At 38.8% G+C, this 18,989-nt stretch overlaps 1 protein-coding gene across 3 annotated transcripts in view; it reads right to left on the bottom strand.

Annotated features, from left to right (window-relative positions):
* The window catches only part of LOC126190656 (RB1-inducible coiled-coil protein 1), a 329,494-nt gene that overhangs the window by 105,550 nt on the left and 204,955 nt on the right, over positions 1–18,989 (bottom strand). For all 3 annotated transcript variants that reach the window (XM_049931087.1, XM_049931085.1, XM_049931086.1), the window contains exons 4-7: positions 14,574–14,735; positions 9,235–9,361; positions 7,912–8,194; positions 873–1,043 (exon numbers count right to left, since the gene is read on the bottom strand). In XM_049931087.1, coding sequence (XP_049787044.1) covers positions 873–1,043; positions 7,912–8,194; positions 9,235–9,361; positions 14,574–14,735 — 743 coding nt within the window. The remainder of the gene's footprint in view (positions 1–872; positions 1,044–7,911; positions 8,195–9,234; positions 9,362–14,573; positions 14,736–18,989) is intronic.

Raw genomic sequence — 18,989 nt, 5'->3', positions numbered from 1 at the left:
CTCATTAGCAAAACAATGGCAAGAGACTGCTATTTGTTGTTATTTACACTGCTGCTTTCTTTGGTAATTATCAAGAACAAAATAATAGACTGCGTATGATAGAACATGTTCTGAACGAGAGTTACGCGAAAATTTTTCTCCGTTTGAAAATATTTGCGGCCGCTTCTTTAGAACATCAAATTCTGCACAGAAATTAGTCATCTTAGATTTAAAAATGTAGTCAGTTGCTGTGCTTCATTTCTGACTGTTTCAATATTAGGCATAAGAATAATACGAATATAAACATGATACGATATGTATATTCTTCCGCGTTTGCTGTTGTCTCACTCTTGTTTCGTAGTTTATTAGGCAGACAGGATTTAAATGAGATAGCAGCAAACACAAAAGAATACATCACAAAATGTTTATATTCGTATTATTCTTATGGTGAAGAGAATACTGCATGTGATTCACATTCCATCAGGTTCCTATTAGCAAACGTCTCTTCTCACAGGTAGGAAAAAATTCAGAACGTAGAGTTGGCCATATAGACAAACATCCCAACAGTCTTGCCAGTCGGATTTTCGTAGTACATTGAAATTCTGCTACATTCGAAGATGAACAATACGGAATTTGTATTTACTTCGTTGGATAATATATGAAAATGCCTGTGTAGCGCTACATATATTCGACGGCAGAACTTAGTTGTGGCGGCACCTACCAACATTTTTCAGAACTTCCGCTTGCTTTGCACTCGATTCTAAGCCGCAGACGTTTTTTTTTTATTACAAAAACCGGTAAAAAAGTGCGGCTTAGATTCGAGTAAATACGGTAAGGCATGTCATTCGCAACCATGTTATACATTACCAGGTATGTAAATAAATACACTGTACCTGTGCCAAATCTGTTTGCTCCTGGACTATTCTCTTGGCTTCAAACATAAGCTGCTCTAGTCCAAAAAGCCTTTCTTCTAAACCTTTTATTTCCTTCATTTCTGTCTTGTTAGCTGCTTCCAAAGCTGCATACATCTCAGTTTTTAGAGCTTCTACAACATGGCTATCAAACTGCAAAAAAATAATAAATGACAAGCAATTAAACCTATTCAATTGCCATGCTGTTGCACTAGTTTACATTAAAGTTAAAACACGTGTGTGTTTATTTATTTTATTTATTATATGAAAACAACAGCAAACAATGACAAGTACATAAAGCTTAATTTTACATGTATATCTAGTTAATTACTTATATCTAAAAACAAAGATGATGTGACTTACCAAACGAAAGTGCTGGCAGGTCCATAGACACACAAACAAACACAAACATACACACAAAATTCAAGCTTTCGCAACCAACGGTTGCTTCATCAGGAAAGAGGGAAGGAGAGGGAAAGACGAAAGGATGTGGCTTTTAAGGGAGAGGGTAAGGAGTCATTCCAATCCCGGGAGCGGAAAGTCTTACCGCTCCCAGGATTGGAATGACTCCTTACCCTCTCCCTTAAAAGCCACATCCTTTCGTCTTTCCCTCTCCTTCCCTCTTTCCTGATGAAGCAACCATTGGTTGCGAAAGCTTGAATTTTGTGTGTATTTTTGTGTTTGTTTGTGTGTCTATCGACCTGCCAGCACTTTCGTTTGGTAAGTCACATCATCTTTGTTTTTAGATATATTTTTCCCACGTGGAATGTTTCCCTCTATTATATTCGTATAGTTAATTACTTATATATACTTTAGTTTTACTTTATGGCACAAATTGTATACATATTTTTAAATTGTGAAAATTACTAACTTAATATTACTGACTACTATGACTGATATAATTGCAAGTTAAGAAAGGCAGATACATTTTATCGTAGTTCAATATCTAATGAATGAAGCCAACTAACAGCAGAGGGAGTAGCATTAATGAAGTCACTATATGGTCCAGGATACTTCCTCTGAGGACAGTCTCTAACAATATGTTGAACAGTTTGTCCTTGGGCCCCACAATCACAGGTTGGAGAATCTCTGAGTCCCCACTTGTGCATCACAGCATTGCACCTGGCGTGGCCAGTTCTTATTCTGTTTAGCCTTGTCCACTCCCTTGTCTGCAGATGAAATCCTGGTAGGCTGGCAGTTGGGTCTTCGATACCTCAACGTGCTTTTGTTGCAGCATTCCAGCTCTTGCTCCACTCTTTTTTTTATGTTGAACTTATCATCATTCCTTCCAGTGTGCCACAGTGGACTGTGAGATTTTAAGCGTTCTGGGGGAGAGCTGTTTAAGACTGTATGAATTGGGAGGTCTTGTGGGTAGTTGGGGTGATGTAGTTTTCCTCCATTCTTGATCGATTGCTTCTTGGTGCTATAATTCAGGTGATGAGATGTTGCTGACGGTATGCAGCCAGGGGATCAGGGTGGATTTTAATGTGCCCGTAATAATCCTCACTGACTTGTTCAGGTGTATGTCCAACATCCTCATGTGGGCACTATGTTGCGACAGGTAGACAACCTCCAAGATGGTGTACCCCGCGCAAAGGACTGCTAAGGCAGGACAGTGAAAAATCTACACTGCTGGCAGCCACAATAGATCAGTCTCTCATGGCTACTCGAGACAACAGCACAAGAAATAATGTGTTATGCAGAGGTAGCACATGGTCAGCCAATGTGAAACATTCTCACAATTCAAATTCTTTTTGAAGTTTAGTTTCTGAATTGTTCAGCTCTGTGAGAGAAAGAGTCTCAAAGTTTTTGAGATAACAGTACCAAGTTTTACTGAGATAAACTGTCAACAAAGCTAATTAAAACAAACAAACATGAAAAGTATACGTTAACAACAATATGGAAAGGGTAGATTCCTACTCACTACACAGAAGAGGTGTTAAGTTGCAGACAGGCACAGTAGAAAGAATACTAGAAATATTTAAGCTTTCAGACAAAGTCCTTCCTGATAAGTAGAAAAAACACACACACACACACACACACACACACACACACACACACACACACACACACGGCCTCTGGGAAGAGGAGAATGGGAATGGACTATGTAGGTGAGTGGGGTGGAGGAAGGAGGACAGGGGGATGATAGAAGATGTGTGTGAGGCTGCTGGACTGGGAGCAGGGAAGAGAATAGAGGCAGGTAGATGACAGGTCCTTGCGAAGGTTGGGATGAGAAGGATATACTGCAGTAAGAGTCCCTGCCTATGTAATTCCGAAAAGCTGGTGTTAGTGAGAAGAATCCATTTGGCCCGGGCTATGTAGTTATTAGCCCAATTCACATTACTGTTGATAAGTTCTGGATGTTCCACTGGCTAAACATGAGAAAGGATATGCAGAATCATATGATTGGAGAAAAATGGACACATGTCAGAGAAACATAAATTTTGGAGTACTACATAACATGGTGAAAACAAATGTCAATTAAGTACTAGGGTTTAATGACTCTTATGGACAAGGTACGTGGAATTAAAAAAAAAAAAGAGGAAAGAAAGAAAGAAAAAAAAAGGAAAAGAAGAAGAACTTGTAGAGAACTTAAACCATCTGAATACCAATTTTTCATCATCACTAGACACTTTTCACTATTCCACCCTATGGAAGGATTGATTTAAGAAAGGATCTGCTTAAACAGATTTCATCAGACATATAATGAATGGAAGGGTGTGAAAGAAGATTTAAACCAAAGAACCAAGCTCTTTCGTGTCTGTAGTGGCGAAATTTAGGCAGCATCTCAGTTTGACAAGTACAGAAGATAGAACACTAGGCAACATATTAGTAGACATCATATTACTTCCATCCACAAGTCTCGTGAAATGACCAATTTGAGAAATTAGAGCGAATACAGATACTTATCACTCATCATTCTTCAAATGTACCATTCAAAAACGGAATGTGAAGGTGGATCAGTTCGTGGCACCACAAGTATACTCCTCAACACACTGTCACATGGCTTGCAGAGTACTGATGTACATAAAGAACCAATAGACACTATGTGATCAAAGTAACCAGACAGATTCCATTCTCGCAGGCATACGTTCAATCTGGTGCTGGAAGGTTTCTTGGGGAATGGCAGCCCATTCTTCATGGAGTGCTGCACTGAGGAGAGGTATCGATGTCTGTTCGTGAGGCCTGGCACGAAGTCGGCGTTCCAAAACATTCCAAAGGTATTCTATAGGATTCAGGTCAGGACTCTGTGCAGGCCAGTCCATTAAAGGGATGTTACTGTTATGTAACCACTCCACCACAGGCCATGCATTATGAACAGGTGTTCGATCATGTTGAAAGACGCAATCCCCATCTCCAAATTGCTCTTCAACAGTGGGAAGCGAGATGGTGCTTAAAACATCAATGTAAACCTGTGCTGTGATAGTGCCACATGAAACAGCAAGAGGTGCAAGCCCCCTCTATGAAAAACACGACCACTCCGTAACACCACCTCCTCCGAATTTTACTGTTGGCACTACACACACTGGCAGATGATGTTCACCGGACATTCGCCATACCCACACCCTGCCATCGGATCGCCAACTGTGTACCGTAATTCATCACTCCACAGAACGTTTTTCCACAGTTCAATCATCCAATGTTTATGCTCCTTACACCAAGCACGACATCATTAGGCATTTACTGGCGTGATGTGTGGCTTCTGAGCAGCCACTCGACCATGAAATCCAAGTTTTATCACTTCCCGCCTAAGTGTAGTACTTGCAGTGGATCCTGTGTGATGGTCTGGTTAGATGTCTGCCTGTTACACGTTACGACCCTCTTCAACTGTCAGTGATATCTGTCAGTCAACAGACAAGGTCAGCCTGTATGTTTTTGTGCTGTATGTGTCCCTTCACGTTTCCACTTCACTATCACATTGGAGACAGTGGACCTAGGGATGTTTAGGAGTGTGGAAATCTTGCAGATGTATGACAAGTGACACCCAATCACCTGACCACGTTTGAAGTCCGTGAATTCCGCGGAGCGCCCCAGTCTGCTCTTTCATTATGTCTAATGACTACTAAGGTTGCTGATATGGAGTTCATAGCAGTAGGTGGCAGCACAGTGCACCTAGTATGAAAAATGTATGTTTGGGGGGGAGGGGGGGGTGTCTGGACGCTTTTGATCACATAGTGTATGAAAAGAACTACCAGTTACTTGTACTCTTAAATGAGGACTGTTTATCAGTGATCCACTGCACTTTTTCTTACGAATAACAAATGGAAAAGAAACTTTTATTAACCCATAACTTTTAAATACAGGTGGTATGCCAATGGTTCAAAGCTGCTCAAGGCATAGGATTTTTCATAGGCTAGCATGCCAAAGGTCTACACAGGGTAAAGCAATTGCAGCTATCAAGATGGAGGCTGCACAGGGAAAACTGAAAGTGTCAATACTGAACAAACGACTAGCTTGCTCTGTACCAGCTGATACACAGAATACAATGTACTGAAGAAACTGATTACTTTAATGCTGAACAATAGCATGTGAACTGAACTGCTACACCATCCAAATTCACCCCCTTGCTATGGGGTGCAGAATCCAGCAGCCTAATCAAACAATTTTGCTAACAGCACACTAGATCACAGATAGTAGTATCTACAGCTACATGGATACTCTGCAAATGAAACTAAAGTGGCTGGCAGAGGGTTCATCGAACCTTCACAATATTTCTCTATTATTCCACTCTGGAATAGTGCACGGAAAAAACTAACGCCTATATCTTTCTGTGCAATCTCTGAATTCCCTTATTTTATTATGATGATCGTTTCTCCCTACGTAGGTCAGCGTCAACAAAATATTTTCGCATTTGGAGGAGAAAGTTGGTGATTGGAATTTTGTGAGAAGATTCTACCGTGGCAAAAAATGCCTTCGTTTTAATGGTGTCCATCCCAAATCGTGTATCATGTCCGTCACACACACTCCCCCATTTCGCGATAATTCAAAATGTACCACTCTTCTTTGAACTTTCTCAATGTACTCTGTTAATCCTATCTGGCAGGATCCCAGCCCGTGCAGCTCTCCTCCGAAATACAACAGAGAAGTGTAGTGTAGGCAATCTCTTTAGTAGATCTGTTACGTCTTTTAAGTCTTCTACCAATAAAACATGGTTTGTCTTCCACACAACATTTTCTGTGTGTTCTTTCAAATGTAAACCGTTTGTTATTGTAGCTCATAGAAATTTAGTTGAATTTACAGCCTTTAGATTGGACTGATTTATCATGTAACTGAAGTTTAATGGATTTCTTTTGGTACTCGTGGATGATCTCACACTTTTCATTATTTAGGGTGAACTGTCAATTTCTGCACCATTCAGATATCTTTTCTAAGTTGTTTTGCAATTTGTTTTGATGATCTGAAGAGTTTACTAGATGATAAACGGCAGCATCATTTGTAAACAATCCAGGATAGCTGCTCCCATTGTCTCCTAAATCATTTATATAGGCAAGGAACAGCAGAGGGCCTATAACAGTCCTTTGGGAATGTCAGAAATCGCTTCTGTTTTAGTCTATGATTTTCCGTCAATTACTACGAACTGTGACCAACCTAACAGGAAATCCAGTCACATAACAGACGATATTCCATAAGCATGCAATTTCAATACTAGTATAGTGGTGATGGTAACCCGATAGGAGGAATACTCTACATCTACAGTTAGGCTACACTTGCCAACTGCAGTTATGTGGCTGATGGTATTTAGCTATCACCGTCATTTGCCCTTCCCTATTCCAATGGCAAATAGTGTGTGCTACAATGTAGGATGTGGCATAAAAGTTTGGTAACCAAAATGTTTGCATAAGCGGTTGAAAATGGATGCAACAGATCAAACCACATATGTTTAAGTGTGGATGCCATTTTTCACTCTTATTAAAAAAGAATAAAAATAAAAAAGTATCTTTACAGATCCTGTTACTAATTCAATGTGACTGTTGTGATAGCTATGGTATGTGTGAAATACATCCTGCATCAGAAGACTTGTATTACACACAATTTGGCAAATGTTCACTGACAGGCACTTCTGTTTACATATTAACTGTGACATTCTGAAGGTAAGTATTCTCTGAATGAACAGACCCAGAGAAAAAGTGCGTTAAATGATGTTATTTGGTGGGTTCAGAGTATATATATTTACTCTTTTTCTGAAGGAAATTTCCTCAGAAGGTGCATACAGTGTATTTCACATAGAACTCCAATGTCTTAGTGCTTTGGCAGTAGCATAGCAGAATGAGATGAAAAAAAAATAATTCACTCTGACAGTAACATCCACTGTCAACTACAATTCTCCTCCATGAATCCTGTAAGAACTGAAAATGCTCTTTGGACACAGTTACCAATCTTAAAATGCATCTCTCTCTCATTCATAATTACCATCTTGCAGGCAATTTATGATATAAACAGTGGTGATAAGAGGAAGAAAATGAAAAAAAGTTCAAATATGAGTGAATTCCTAAGTGACCAAACTCCTGAGGTCATTGGTCGCTAGACACAACTGAAACTAACTTAAACTAAATTATGCTAAGAACAAAACGCACACCCATGCCTGAGGGAGGACTCGAACCTTCGGCAGGAAGGGCTGCACAGTCCATGACATGGCGCCTCTAGTCACACGGCGCAGAAAATGAGAAATTAGCTGCTGCACAAATGCAAGAGAAGTATTTGAAGGTGTTCATTCATGGAGAGTGTGTACCAATTGATCAACAACTTCTTGTACTTTTTGGATGTCAATCTAACAAAATCTTTTTGGAAATACAAGCATCCAGTAATATGCTTGCCAACTTCATACCTACATTCTGTCTCCAGCCAAACAGCCCAGAAAGATGCAGTCTACAAGATTGACTTTCAAGACTATACAGTTCAAGATAAAAAGAAGTAATTTTGTTACACCCCAAAGTCAAGCCAATCATGTTCCTTACAGATTACTGCAAAGGCTCTCTATCTGTAACAGGGAAAATCATCTAAGAAAATACAATAAACTTACCTGCTCTAGATGGTGGCTACATTGCTCAGCTAAGAGTTCCAGACTGCTTTGATTGTCCTTTGCAGATATCCATTCAAACAATGTCATCATCTTTTCTTCTTGCTCTTTTACTTCATTGCCAGCACCACTTCTGACTAACGTACTTGCACTTTCAGTAACTTCTTCAACAGGTTTCTCCTTTGTTTCACTTTCTTTAGTTGTAGAGCTTGTTAGTGACTCTTTCTCTGTTATAAGTGCTGAGATCAATGGAATTTTTGCCAACATTTCAAGATCTTCCTTGTAACTAGAAATAAAAGATATGATCATAGTCAACAGGATGTCTATCAGAAACCACAAACATGAAGCAATTTTTGTGAGACATCACTTGTCATAGACCATATGTGGCTCTCAATAGTTAATTGAATTGGTTGGTTCCACACAGTAAGAATTTTAGAAATGTAAGTGATTTCTGATGCAGCAAAACTTCTACTAATGGTGAGAAATACAAGAAGGAAGGAAGGACAATTTGGATTTAACATCTTATTAATAATGAGATCATTAAGAGATGGATCACAAATTCAGATTGAGGAAGGATGGTGTAGGAAACTAGCCATGTCCTTTTCAAAGACATGATAAACCAAAATCTGGACGGCTGGACGGTGATTTGAACCACTGTCCTCCCAAAGGTGATTCCACTGCCCCACCTCACTTGGTGTGTATTAATTATAGGCAGAGCACTAAATCACTTTGATGTAGCAGGGAAACTACTTGATTGTGACCTTGCGGAAACAACTATCCCAGCATAATTCTGAAGCCACTTGTTGAAACAGCAGTTGAGTTAAACCTTGGCAGACCAAGACTTCAACCACACACTCCCAGCATTTGAATCTTATGATTTGCTATTATAGGTCCTCAATATGAAAATAATGCAAATTCTTGCACAGGTAGTGTAAGAACATTATTCTACAGCGGCATGAAAATTACAAGAACTCACAAAAATACCAAGTGAAGACATTTACAGCTCTATATAGCTTTATACCTTTATGCAGCCTTGGGACAAACAAAAACTACTATGCAGCTTCCAAAGCTACTATGCAGCTTCCAAAGTTCTCTCAACAATGAGTTAAGTCATTGAGTTGTGTAGCTCTTTACTTACACTGGAAAGAAAGGAATATGAATTGAACATTTTCATGACCAGCGTAACATTACTTTTACTGCAGGAATTCCTTTTGTGAAATAAGACAAACAGTGAGGAGAATTTTAATAAGAAATTAAAGCTGGTGTTAACATGAGCTGAACCACCTGAATCTAATGATCTGAAAATAACACTTGATCAGTACATACTTGTGAAGCAATTGTATGTATTCTTCACGAGATTCCAAATGTTGCTTAAAGGTCTGGTCAAAAACTTCAGTACGGCTTCGAAATGCTGCAGTAATATCTTCTAGATTGGCCACAACTGCTGCCCAACCTGCAGGAATAAATAGGTTTTCCTTTTACAACAACCTCTTTGCTCATTGCACAAAAAAAGAAATTAATTAATCTACTAGAAGATGAAGTTTTACAAGTGGAAAATCATACCCTGTATGAAACAATGTGTACAAATGTATGAATCAGTTTAAGAACATTGCATAACACCAATTAAATGCAACATATTTCAAATAAAACAGAAGAAAGGCATTCCCCTAAAGTACTGTACTCAAAAGTTTCACAGATATGCTTAAAAATAAAAATTTGTTGATACTACTTGTTATTCCACAGCAATATAATTTGAAAATTTCCAGTATAAGATTGACATCACTTCTATTAGAGGAATGCCTATGTGAAACAAAAAATTAATAAATCAATAAATAAATAAATAAAAATAAATTGACAAGTACGAGAAGGAATTGCGCTCTTAGAGGTCCATTCAAAATTTAATTATGCATATGTATAGTTAATCTATAGGTTTTGATGAGCAAGTTTGTGAGTATTGAAATCTGTGACATGAAGAATGCTGTAAATCTCCACATCTTTATTTCACTGTAAGTTTTCCAAAGTTCTGTTAAATCAGCTCAAATACTGGATCTCTTCCACATCAACTCCCACTCCTCCTTCACATCATCAGACATATCACCCCCTTCCTCTCCCCCCACAGCGGCCATCAATGCATTCTTTCCACCTACCCACTCCCTCCTCTGCACTTCACAGTGGAATTCCCATTGCAATATTATTGTTGAAGGCCTTGCTATTAATTTCACCAAAGGTTGTTCAGACTTTTCTGTACGCTGCTCAGCCTGACAACTACCGTATTTACTCGAATCTAAGCCGCACTTTTTTGCTGGTTTTTGTAATCCAAAAAACCGCCGGCAGCTTAGAGTCGAGTGCAAAGTAAGCGGAAGTTCTGAAAAATTGAAAAATGTTGGTAGGTGCCGTCGAATATATGTAGCACTACACAGGCATGCTTTGCAGGCACAAAGATAAATACTGGAGCCAAAACCTCTGCGTCACTTAATAAATAAATTTAAAAAAAGGTGGAAGACGAGCTTTTTTTCCTCCTCCCCGAGTTTTGACCACTGCATTTTTATACATTATCCATCGAAGTAAATACAAATTCCGTATTGTTCATCTTTGAATGTTGCAGCGTTTCAATGTACTACGAAAATCCGACTGGCAAGACTGTTAGGGATGTTTGTCAATATGGCCAACTCTACGTTCTGAGTTTTTTCCTACCTGTGAGAAGAGATGGTTGCTAATAAGTACTTTTGTGAATCTTGAGTCACATGCAGTATTCTCTTCAACATAAGAATAATACGAATATAAACATTTTGCCATGTATTCTTTCGTGTTTGCTGCTATCTCATTTAAATCCTGTCTGCCTAATAAACTACGAAGCTAGAGTGAGACAACAGCAAACACGGAAGAATGTACATATCATGTCATGTTTATATTCGTATTATTCTAATGCGTAATAGTGATACAGTCAGAAATGAATCACAGCAATTGACTAGATTTTTAAATCTAAGATGACTAATTTCTGTGCAGAATGTAATGTACTAAAGAAGCGTCTGCAAAGTTTTTGAAACAGAGAAAAATTTTCGCTAAACTCTCGTTCAGAACATCTTCTATCATACACAGTCTATTATTTGGTTCTTGTTGATCATTATCAAAGAAAGCAGCAGTGTAAGTAACAACAAATCAACAAATAGCAGTCTCTTGGCACTGTTTCGCTAACGAGACGATTCCTTTTTTTTTTTTTTTTTTGCAGACGCTTCTTTAGTACATTACATTCTGCACATATTCATATTATTCTTATGTTGAAGAGAATACTGCATGTGACTCACGATTCACAAAAGTTCTTATTAGCAACCATCTCTTCTCACGGGTAGGAAAAAATTCAGAACGTAGAGTTGGCCATATCGACAAACATCCCTAACAGTCTTGCCAGTCGGATTTTTGTAGTACATTGAAACGCTGCAACATTCGAAGATGAACAACACGGAATTTGTATTTACTTCGATGGATAATGTATAAAAATGCAGTGGTTGAAACTCTGGGAGGAGGAAAAAAAGCTCGACTTCCACCTTTTTTTTTATTTATTAACTGACACAGAGGTTTTGGCGCCAGTATTTATCTTTGTGCCTGCAAAGCATGCCTGTGTAGCGCTACATATATTCGACGGCAAAAGTCAGTTGTGGCGGCACCTAAAGCGGCGGTAGCACGCACAAAAGCAAGCTACGCCGCGAGCGGCAACATACTGTAAACACTCATTATCAGAATGCGACAAACAATGCATTACACAGTGCAGTAATGCATCTTTAGCTTAAAGTGATGTCAACACTTATAACAAAGAGAACAGCACTTATCAGATCAAAGAAAAATAAGCAATCGATTCAAACCAGACGAAGCATGTGAAAAATGATGGGAACCCGTATAAATACGGACGGAGTGCCTGACGCATAGCAATGGCTACCTGGTAAAGCTTAACTGCTAAGCTTACGACTCGAACCAAACTACTGTAACTGCATCGTCATTCATTTGACCTAAATTGTGTCTCATATTACAATGAACCAGCTTTGTTTCGATTTAGAGGTGCGGCCTTAATCTTTTCTCTTCCCTTGAATTTAGAGTCTCAAATTTCAGGTGTGGCTTAGATTCAGGAAAATTATTTTTCCTTGATTTCGAGTCTCATTTTTCAGGTGCGGCTTAGATTTGAGTAAATACGGTAGTTGTTCTCAATTTCTTTACTTTTTCCTGCAACCATTTTGCCTTGACTTGCCAGCACTTCCTACTTATTTCATTCCTGACACACATTTCGGTGTTCTTTAATTTCCCTGAACATTTTTGTACTTCCTTCTTTTGTCAATTAATTTAATTACTTCTTCAGTTACCCACGATTTCTTTGCACTTAACTTTCTTTTATCTATGTGTATCCGACTTCTGTGACTGTTTTTTTCAGAGATGCCCATTTCTCTTGACCTGAACTGCCTACTGGGGTACAGTTCATCGTAGTACCTATAGCCTCAGAACTACAAAATCATCTCATCATTCCTTGGTAATTCAGTGTCCCACTTCTTTGCACAATGACTCTTCCGGGTGAGTCTCTTAAAACTTCAGCCCACTCTTCATCATTATTAAATTGTGATCAAAGTCTACATCTGCTCCTGGGTCACATTACAACTCAATATCTTATACTGTAATCTCTATCAGCCCATGATGTAACACAGCTGGAATATTTCCGTATCTCCAGATAAAAAAAATAAATAAATAAATAAATAAATAAAAATTTTAAAAAAATATCCTAGGATCAACTGAGGATTTGTAAACTGTCAATGAGGTACACAAATCAGATATAAAATGCAACTGATTTCTGAAATAAAATCATATGACTATTTATTATTACTCATACATTATGAAAAAGGATGATTAGGATTTAACATCCCACCAATGATGAAATCATCTAACAAGAAGAGATCCCCAGCAGTGGAATTGACTTTTTGAAACCACCTACATTGTTATGTAGGTTAAGATCCAAGTATCACACAATCACTGCAGCCATTCAGCCTGGTGGATCATTGTTTGCGAGTAATTGATGAAAAATTTTTTTGGAATTTTGTATGATTCTCCGTAACATTTAAAAAGGTATATTACATAAACTGGTTGCTTTGCGTAGTGAATAGGGTAATAGTTTGATACACAAGATGTTGTGGATTTGAATGTCATCATGTGCAATAAGTTTATTATTATTATTATTATTATTATTATTATTATATCTTTATCGGAATCACTATGGTCATCATTTTTATTTAATCAATTGATTGAAATGTAATTTTTTATTTCCATTCCTTTATCACGTAATTTTAATCACAACAACAACTTCTTCATTTGCTCTCATTTTTCTTCCTACAATCATTTTTCCACTTGAAATCTCTGTGTGGTTTTTAAATTTATTTTATGTATTACTTTCAATTCAATTTCTATCGTTTTGTCCTCATTATTGCCTTCATTGTATCTATTTTTCATTTTGCTTGAATGTTGTTTTACTCATAAATCCTTCGTTCATTTACTTTGACAATAGTGCAATAGGTATTTAAGTTATGATTTAAATGTGTGTATGATGACTACCATACAAGAAAATTGCACACCTGGTAACTAAAACTACATTTTCCACACCATTACAGTCAGTACAAAGAGACTATTTCGTCTCTTGTTTTTCAGCTGATAGATTTTCAAATAACTGAATATTGTAATTGATAAATTTATTAAATTCATATTCACAAAAATTCCAACTGGGAAAAGAATGATATAAAGAAAAAAGAAACATGAAAAAGATGTGACAAATGAGCAAAAATAAAAAATTGCATTTAAACCAAGTAATTGAATAAAAATAATTATCGAAGTCATTTTGATAAGACTTGAACACAAAAGACGTACTGGACCTGACAAAATTCAAACCCAGACCTCCTGCATGTGAAGCTATTATCCTATCCACTACACCACACAACCAGTTTATGTATTTCGATTTTTTTAATGTTACTGAGCAACACGCGAAACTCCAAAATTTTTTTGTCAGTTACTGGCAAAGGAGGGCCCACCAGGGTGAACGGCTGCAAGGATGCGATACCTGGGATCTTAACCTACATCACCACATATTTCGTTTCAAAAAGTTGATCCCACTGCTGGAGCCCTCTCCCTGTAAGAGTACTAACCCAGATTAGACGAGATTGGGAAAGGAAATGGCCTTCTTCTTCCTCCCCCCCCCCCCCCCCCCTCCCGAGACATCCTGGCATCCACCTCTATTTATCGAATAACAAAAACTTGATTCTGGTGGTCTATTCTTGGCTTTTAACCCCAGTCCTAGAGTAAAATACCTAAATCACTGTGTCATCTTGTTCCAATCATGTCAAACATTGCTGTACAATTCCAAAAAGAAGTTGGGACTAGTTCAAGGAATTCCAAATGGAAAAGAAGTAAGTTGTCAATTTTAGCTCACATGGAGTTTTGTCATAATTTGCAATAACTGGAATTCAAAGTACAAGCCTACTCTACTTAAAATTGAAGTGCATTTTAACAACTGGTTGTCTGAAGAAGAATAACCTGCCACTCACATTGTTCTTTCCACTCACACAAAATAAATTCTGAAAGCAAATGTTTACTATTCTACAACAATTACATTACTGTATTCATCAATCAATACTACATACCTTGTTGCTGCAAATGTTGATCATGAACTAGGCTTTCACAACAGCGCACTTGCTCTTTAGCGAGCTCATAAAATTGTTGCGCTAGCTGGGCTCGCACCACAACAGTGTTGTAAGAATGTGGCATGTTTACAGAAGCTTCTGCCTGATCTTTGAGGTCAATGTCTGTAAAAAAAAAAGTACATGTCAGTTAAACAGAACATAAAAAAGATTATACTGTATAACAATATCAAAAAACTGTTGAACATTTCATGCAGGAAATCACAATCCACATAAATGACAGGCCAAGCAAAACATCTTACTTTGACCCGTGACGAACACAGGCCAACTATTTAGTTTGACAGGGTTTTCAGTTCCTTAATAGGGGGAAAAAAATGAGCAGGCTTGAGTGTTATACTCCAGAATAGAGATCACCAAACTGTTTTTGCAGTAAACTGCATCATTTTTCTGTACAATAGTTGCATGCCAGAATGAAAGCTATGGGCAAGAAAGGTGACAAATTAAGTTCAGCATTCTGTGTTAACCATGGGTGTCTCACATGCAATGCATCAAAAAGAAATTATTAGCATAAAGGTAGTTGTGTCAGACCTAGTGTGCACATATCTTAATCTCACAAACTAAGCAGTAAAAAAAATTTTTGCAAACTCGTACAGGAAATTCATTTCCTTTGTTAATGAGATTTTTGAAAATGATGCTCGAGTTTCCTGTGATCACCAAATGTTTGGTTCAGTTTTGCTGCATCCAATGAAGAGAATTGGTTTCAGATGTACATCAGTCAATTATGTTGTGTAGAACATTCTCATACTCTTACCGTGTCATCTCAGGATAAAATGTCAAGCTTTCAATGATTAACTCCATATTCTTTGTGAGGAGCAACTGACTCAAAACTGTTGCTGTGATGGCTTATCTAGACCACAGGCTACTTCTGATTGGTCGGTAATTACGTAATGGTACTGCAGATGGTGTTAACGTCCACACTGGTGGTGCCACCACTCCCATAGTAGCATAAACATTATGACAAATATCTCTGCCTCTTTTCTGCATCAAGAGCTCGCTTCCACGCACCTTGAACATTATACCCGCTGTCCTAGTTGAAATTCTTGTCACACATTATTCTTTCTACAGCCTCTTTAATTACAAAATCCCAATGTGCAGGAGCCTGGGACAAAACCTTTGTTTCATCAGCAAACAGTATTTTACGTTTGTTTGTGATGCTCTGCTCAGCAGATTTCTCCTGTTATCAATTTTTAATATGCCATTGATGTTCTGCACAACAGTTGTAATCAGCGCAAATGGGCTGACTGACTTAACAGCTATTGCTCCCACAAGGAATGTTATAAATCCCAGGGCTCCTGAGGTTGAGACTGTCCTTAATAGGGCACAGCACGTCCTTTACCTTCTTAGGAGGTTAGAGAACAGGTCTTGTACCTCGTCTTCCTACGACTCTGCCTATTTTGCTGGATGTAGTGCCACCGAAAGGAAGAAATACAGTTGATAACTCATCACGTTAATGTTCAAAATGTTCACATTTCCTTTGCTTGGAGAATACTGATATCATATCATGTGAACCATAGCTGTTCTCTCTGAACATTTACTTAATTTCGGAATCCAAGTGATCCTTGTCAGAAACAATTTTTGCTCTGTGTACCAGTGTATCCAAAACTGCACTGTTCTGCACTGATGACAACTCTGGGCCCTCAGATGCAAATCAATGCACGTCACCTTGCAATACACTGAGTGGCTGAGACATCCATCCAACGCTCATACCAACACATCTAAAAATGGCAGTCTTTCTTCTTTCTTTGTCATTACTGCATGATTGGGTGCATACTGTTCACATGTTCAAGGAAATGCTCAAGAGCTTTTACGCTGTGTAGCCAAACCATAGAGGTGCTCTCAACACAACGATAAAACGATGATGAATGATGGGGAGTCAAATTCAATGATCGTTCCTGAAAATATTCCAGCAGTGGCCACGTGGTGTAGAAGCTCTCTAGTATTTTCTAAACATATGAACAGTACGCACCCAAACATCCAGTTCACTGCCGAGATTGAGAAAGGCCGCCAGTTTTAGACATGTTGGTACAACGGAAGTCTAATGGACGTCTTGGCCACTCTGTGAATTGCAAGCCAACAGACACTGATTTATATCTTAGTGCACAGAGTTTTCATTAAACCTACAGGAGAGCAGTTTTAAATACACAAGTACCCAGAACAAAAGCTGAAAAGCTGTTTCTGACGAGGATCACTTTCATTCCAAGATATGAAGTCTGTATTCTCCCAGGACAGGAAATATGAACATTTTGAACAGTCACGTGATGAGCTATCTTAGAATATATTCTGACCTCGAACACAATGAAGTATCTCAAACAGAATGACCTACACCATCCCAAACACAACAGATTTAGGAAACACTAACCATGTAACACCTAACTCACACTTTTCTCACACACTTTTCGGGTTCCGCTGGATAGGTCAGGAGTCCACTACACACAGCAGGCGGCTACACGGGTAGCAGGGGTTGTGTGGCATGGACTGGGCGGTTTTTTTAGGTTAGATGGCCTCGGGCAAGTACAGAAAGGGCAACAGTCTCAAAGGGTGCAGGAAAAAGTCAGGACATGCGGGGACCAAGCAGCAATCGGTATTGTAATTGTAAACTGTTGAAGCTGCATTGGTAAAGTACCGGAACTTCAAGTGCTGATAGAAAGTACCGAAGCTGAAATCGTTATAGGTACAGAAAGCTGGCTGAAGCCAGAGATAAATTCTGCCGAAATTTTTACAAAGGCACAGACGGTGTTTAGAAAGGATAAATTGCATGCAACCGGTAGCGGAGTGTTTGTCGCTGTTAGTAGTGGTTTATCCTGTAGTGAAGTAGAAGTGGATAGTTCCTGTGAATTATTATGGGTGGAGGTTACACTCAACAACCGAGTTAGGTTAATAATTGGCTCCTTTTACCGACCTCCTGACTCAGCAGCATTAGTGGCAGAACAACTGAGAGAAAATCTGGAATACATTTCACATAAATTTTCTCAGCATGTTATAGTCTTAGGTGGAGATTTCAATTTACCAGATATAGACTGGGACACTCAGATGTTTAGGACGGGTGGTAGGGACACAGCATCGAGTGACATTATACAGAGTGCACTATCCGAAAATTACCTTGACCAATTAAACAGAGAACCGACTCGTGGAGATAACATCTTGGACCTACTGATAACAAACAGACACAAACTTTTCGACTCTCTAAGCGCAGAACAGGGAATCGGTGATCATAAGCATCCCTGAATATGGAAGTAAATAGGAATATAAAAAGGGGGAGGAAGGTTTATCTGTTTAGCAAGAGTAATAGTAGGCAGATTTCAGACTACCTAACATATCAAAACGAAAATTTCTGTTCCGAAAATTTCTGTTCCGACACTGACAATGTTGAGTGTTTGTGGAAAAAGTTCAAGGCAATCGTAAAATGCGTTTTAGACAGGTACGTGCCAAGTAAAACAGTGAGGGACGGGAAAAACCCACCAAGGTTCAACAACAAAGTTAGGAAACTACTGCGAAAGCAAAGAGAGCTTCACTGCAAGTTTAAACGCAGCCAAAACCTCTCAGACAAACAAAAGCTAAACAATGTCAAAGTCAGCGTAAGGAGGGCTATGCGTGAAGCGTTCAGTGAATTCGAAAGTAAAATTCTATGTACCGACTTGACAGAAAATCCTACGAAGTTCTGGTCTTACATTAAATCAGTAAATGGTTCGAAACAGCATACCCAGACACACTGGGATGATGATGGCATTGAAACAGAGGATGACATGCGTAAAGCTGAAATACTAAACACCTTTTTCCAAAGCTGTTTCACAGAGGAAGACCGCACTGCAGTTCCTTCTCTAAATCCTCGCACAGACGAAAAAATGGCTGACATCGAAATAAGTGTCCAAGGAATAGAAAAGCAACTGAAATCACTCAACAGAGGAAAGTCCACTGGACCTGATGGGATACCAATTCGATTCTACACAGAGTACGCAAAAGAACTTGCCCCCCTTCTAACAGCCATGTACCGCAAGTCAAGGAACGGAAGGTTCCAAATGATTGGAAAAGAGCACAGGTAGTCCCAGTCTTCAAGAAGGGTCGTCGAGCAGATGCGCAAAACTATGGACCTATATATCTGACAGCGATCTGTTGTAGAATTTTAGAACATGTTTTTTGCTCGCGTATCATGTCATTTCTGGAAACCCAGAATTTACTCCGTAGGAATCAACACGGATTCCGGAAACAGCGATCGTGTGACCCCCAACTCGTTTTATTTGTCCAAAAGACCCAGAAAATATTAGATACAGGCTCCCAGGTAGATGCCATTTTCCTTGACTTCCGGAAGACGTTCGATACAGTTCCCCACTGTCGCCTGATAACCGAAGTAAGAGCCTACGG

This window comes from Schistocerca cancellata, chromosome 6, assembly GCF_023864275.1.
Source record: "Schistocerca cancellata isolate TAMUIC-IGC-003103 chromosome 6, iqSchCanc2.1, whole genome shotgun sequence".
In the NCBI taxonomy this organism is placed as follows: Eukaryota; Metazoa; Arthropoda; class Insecta; order Orthoptera; family Acrididae; genus Schistocerca; species Schistocerca cancellata.
This window is presented reverse-complemented; position numbering and strand designations above follow the sequence as displayed.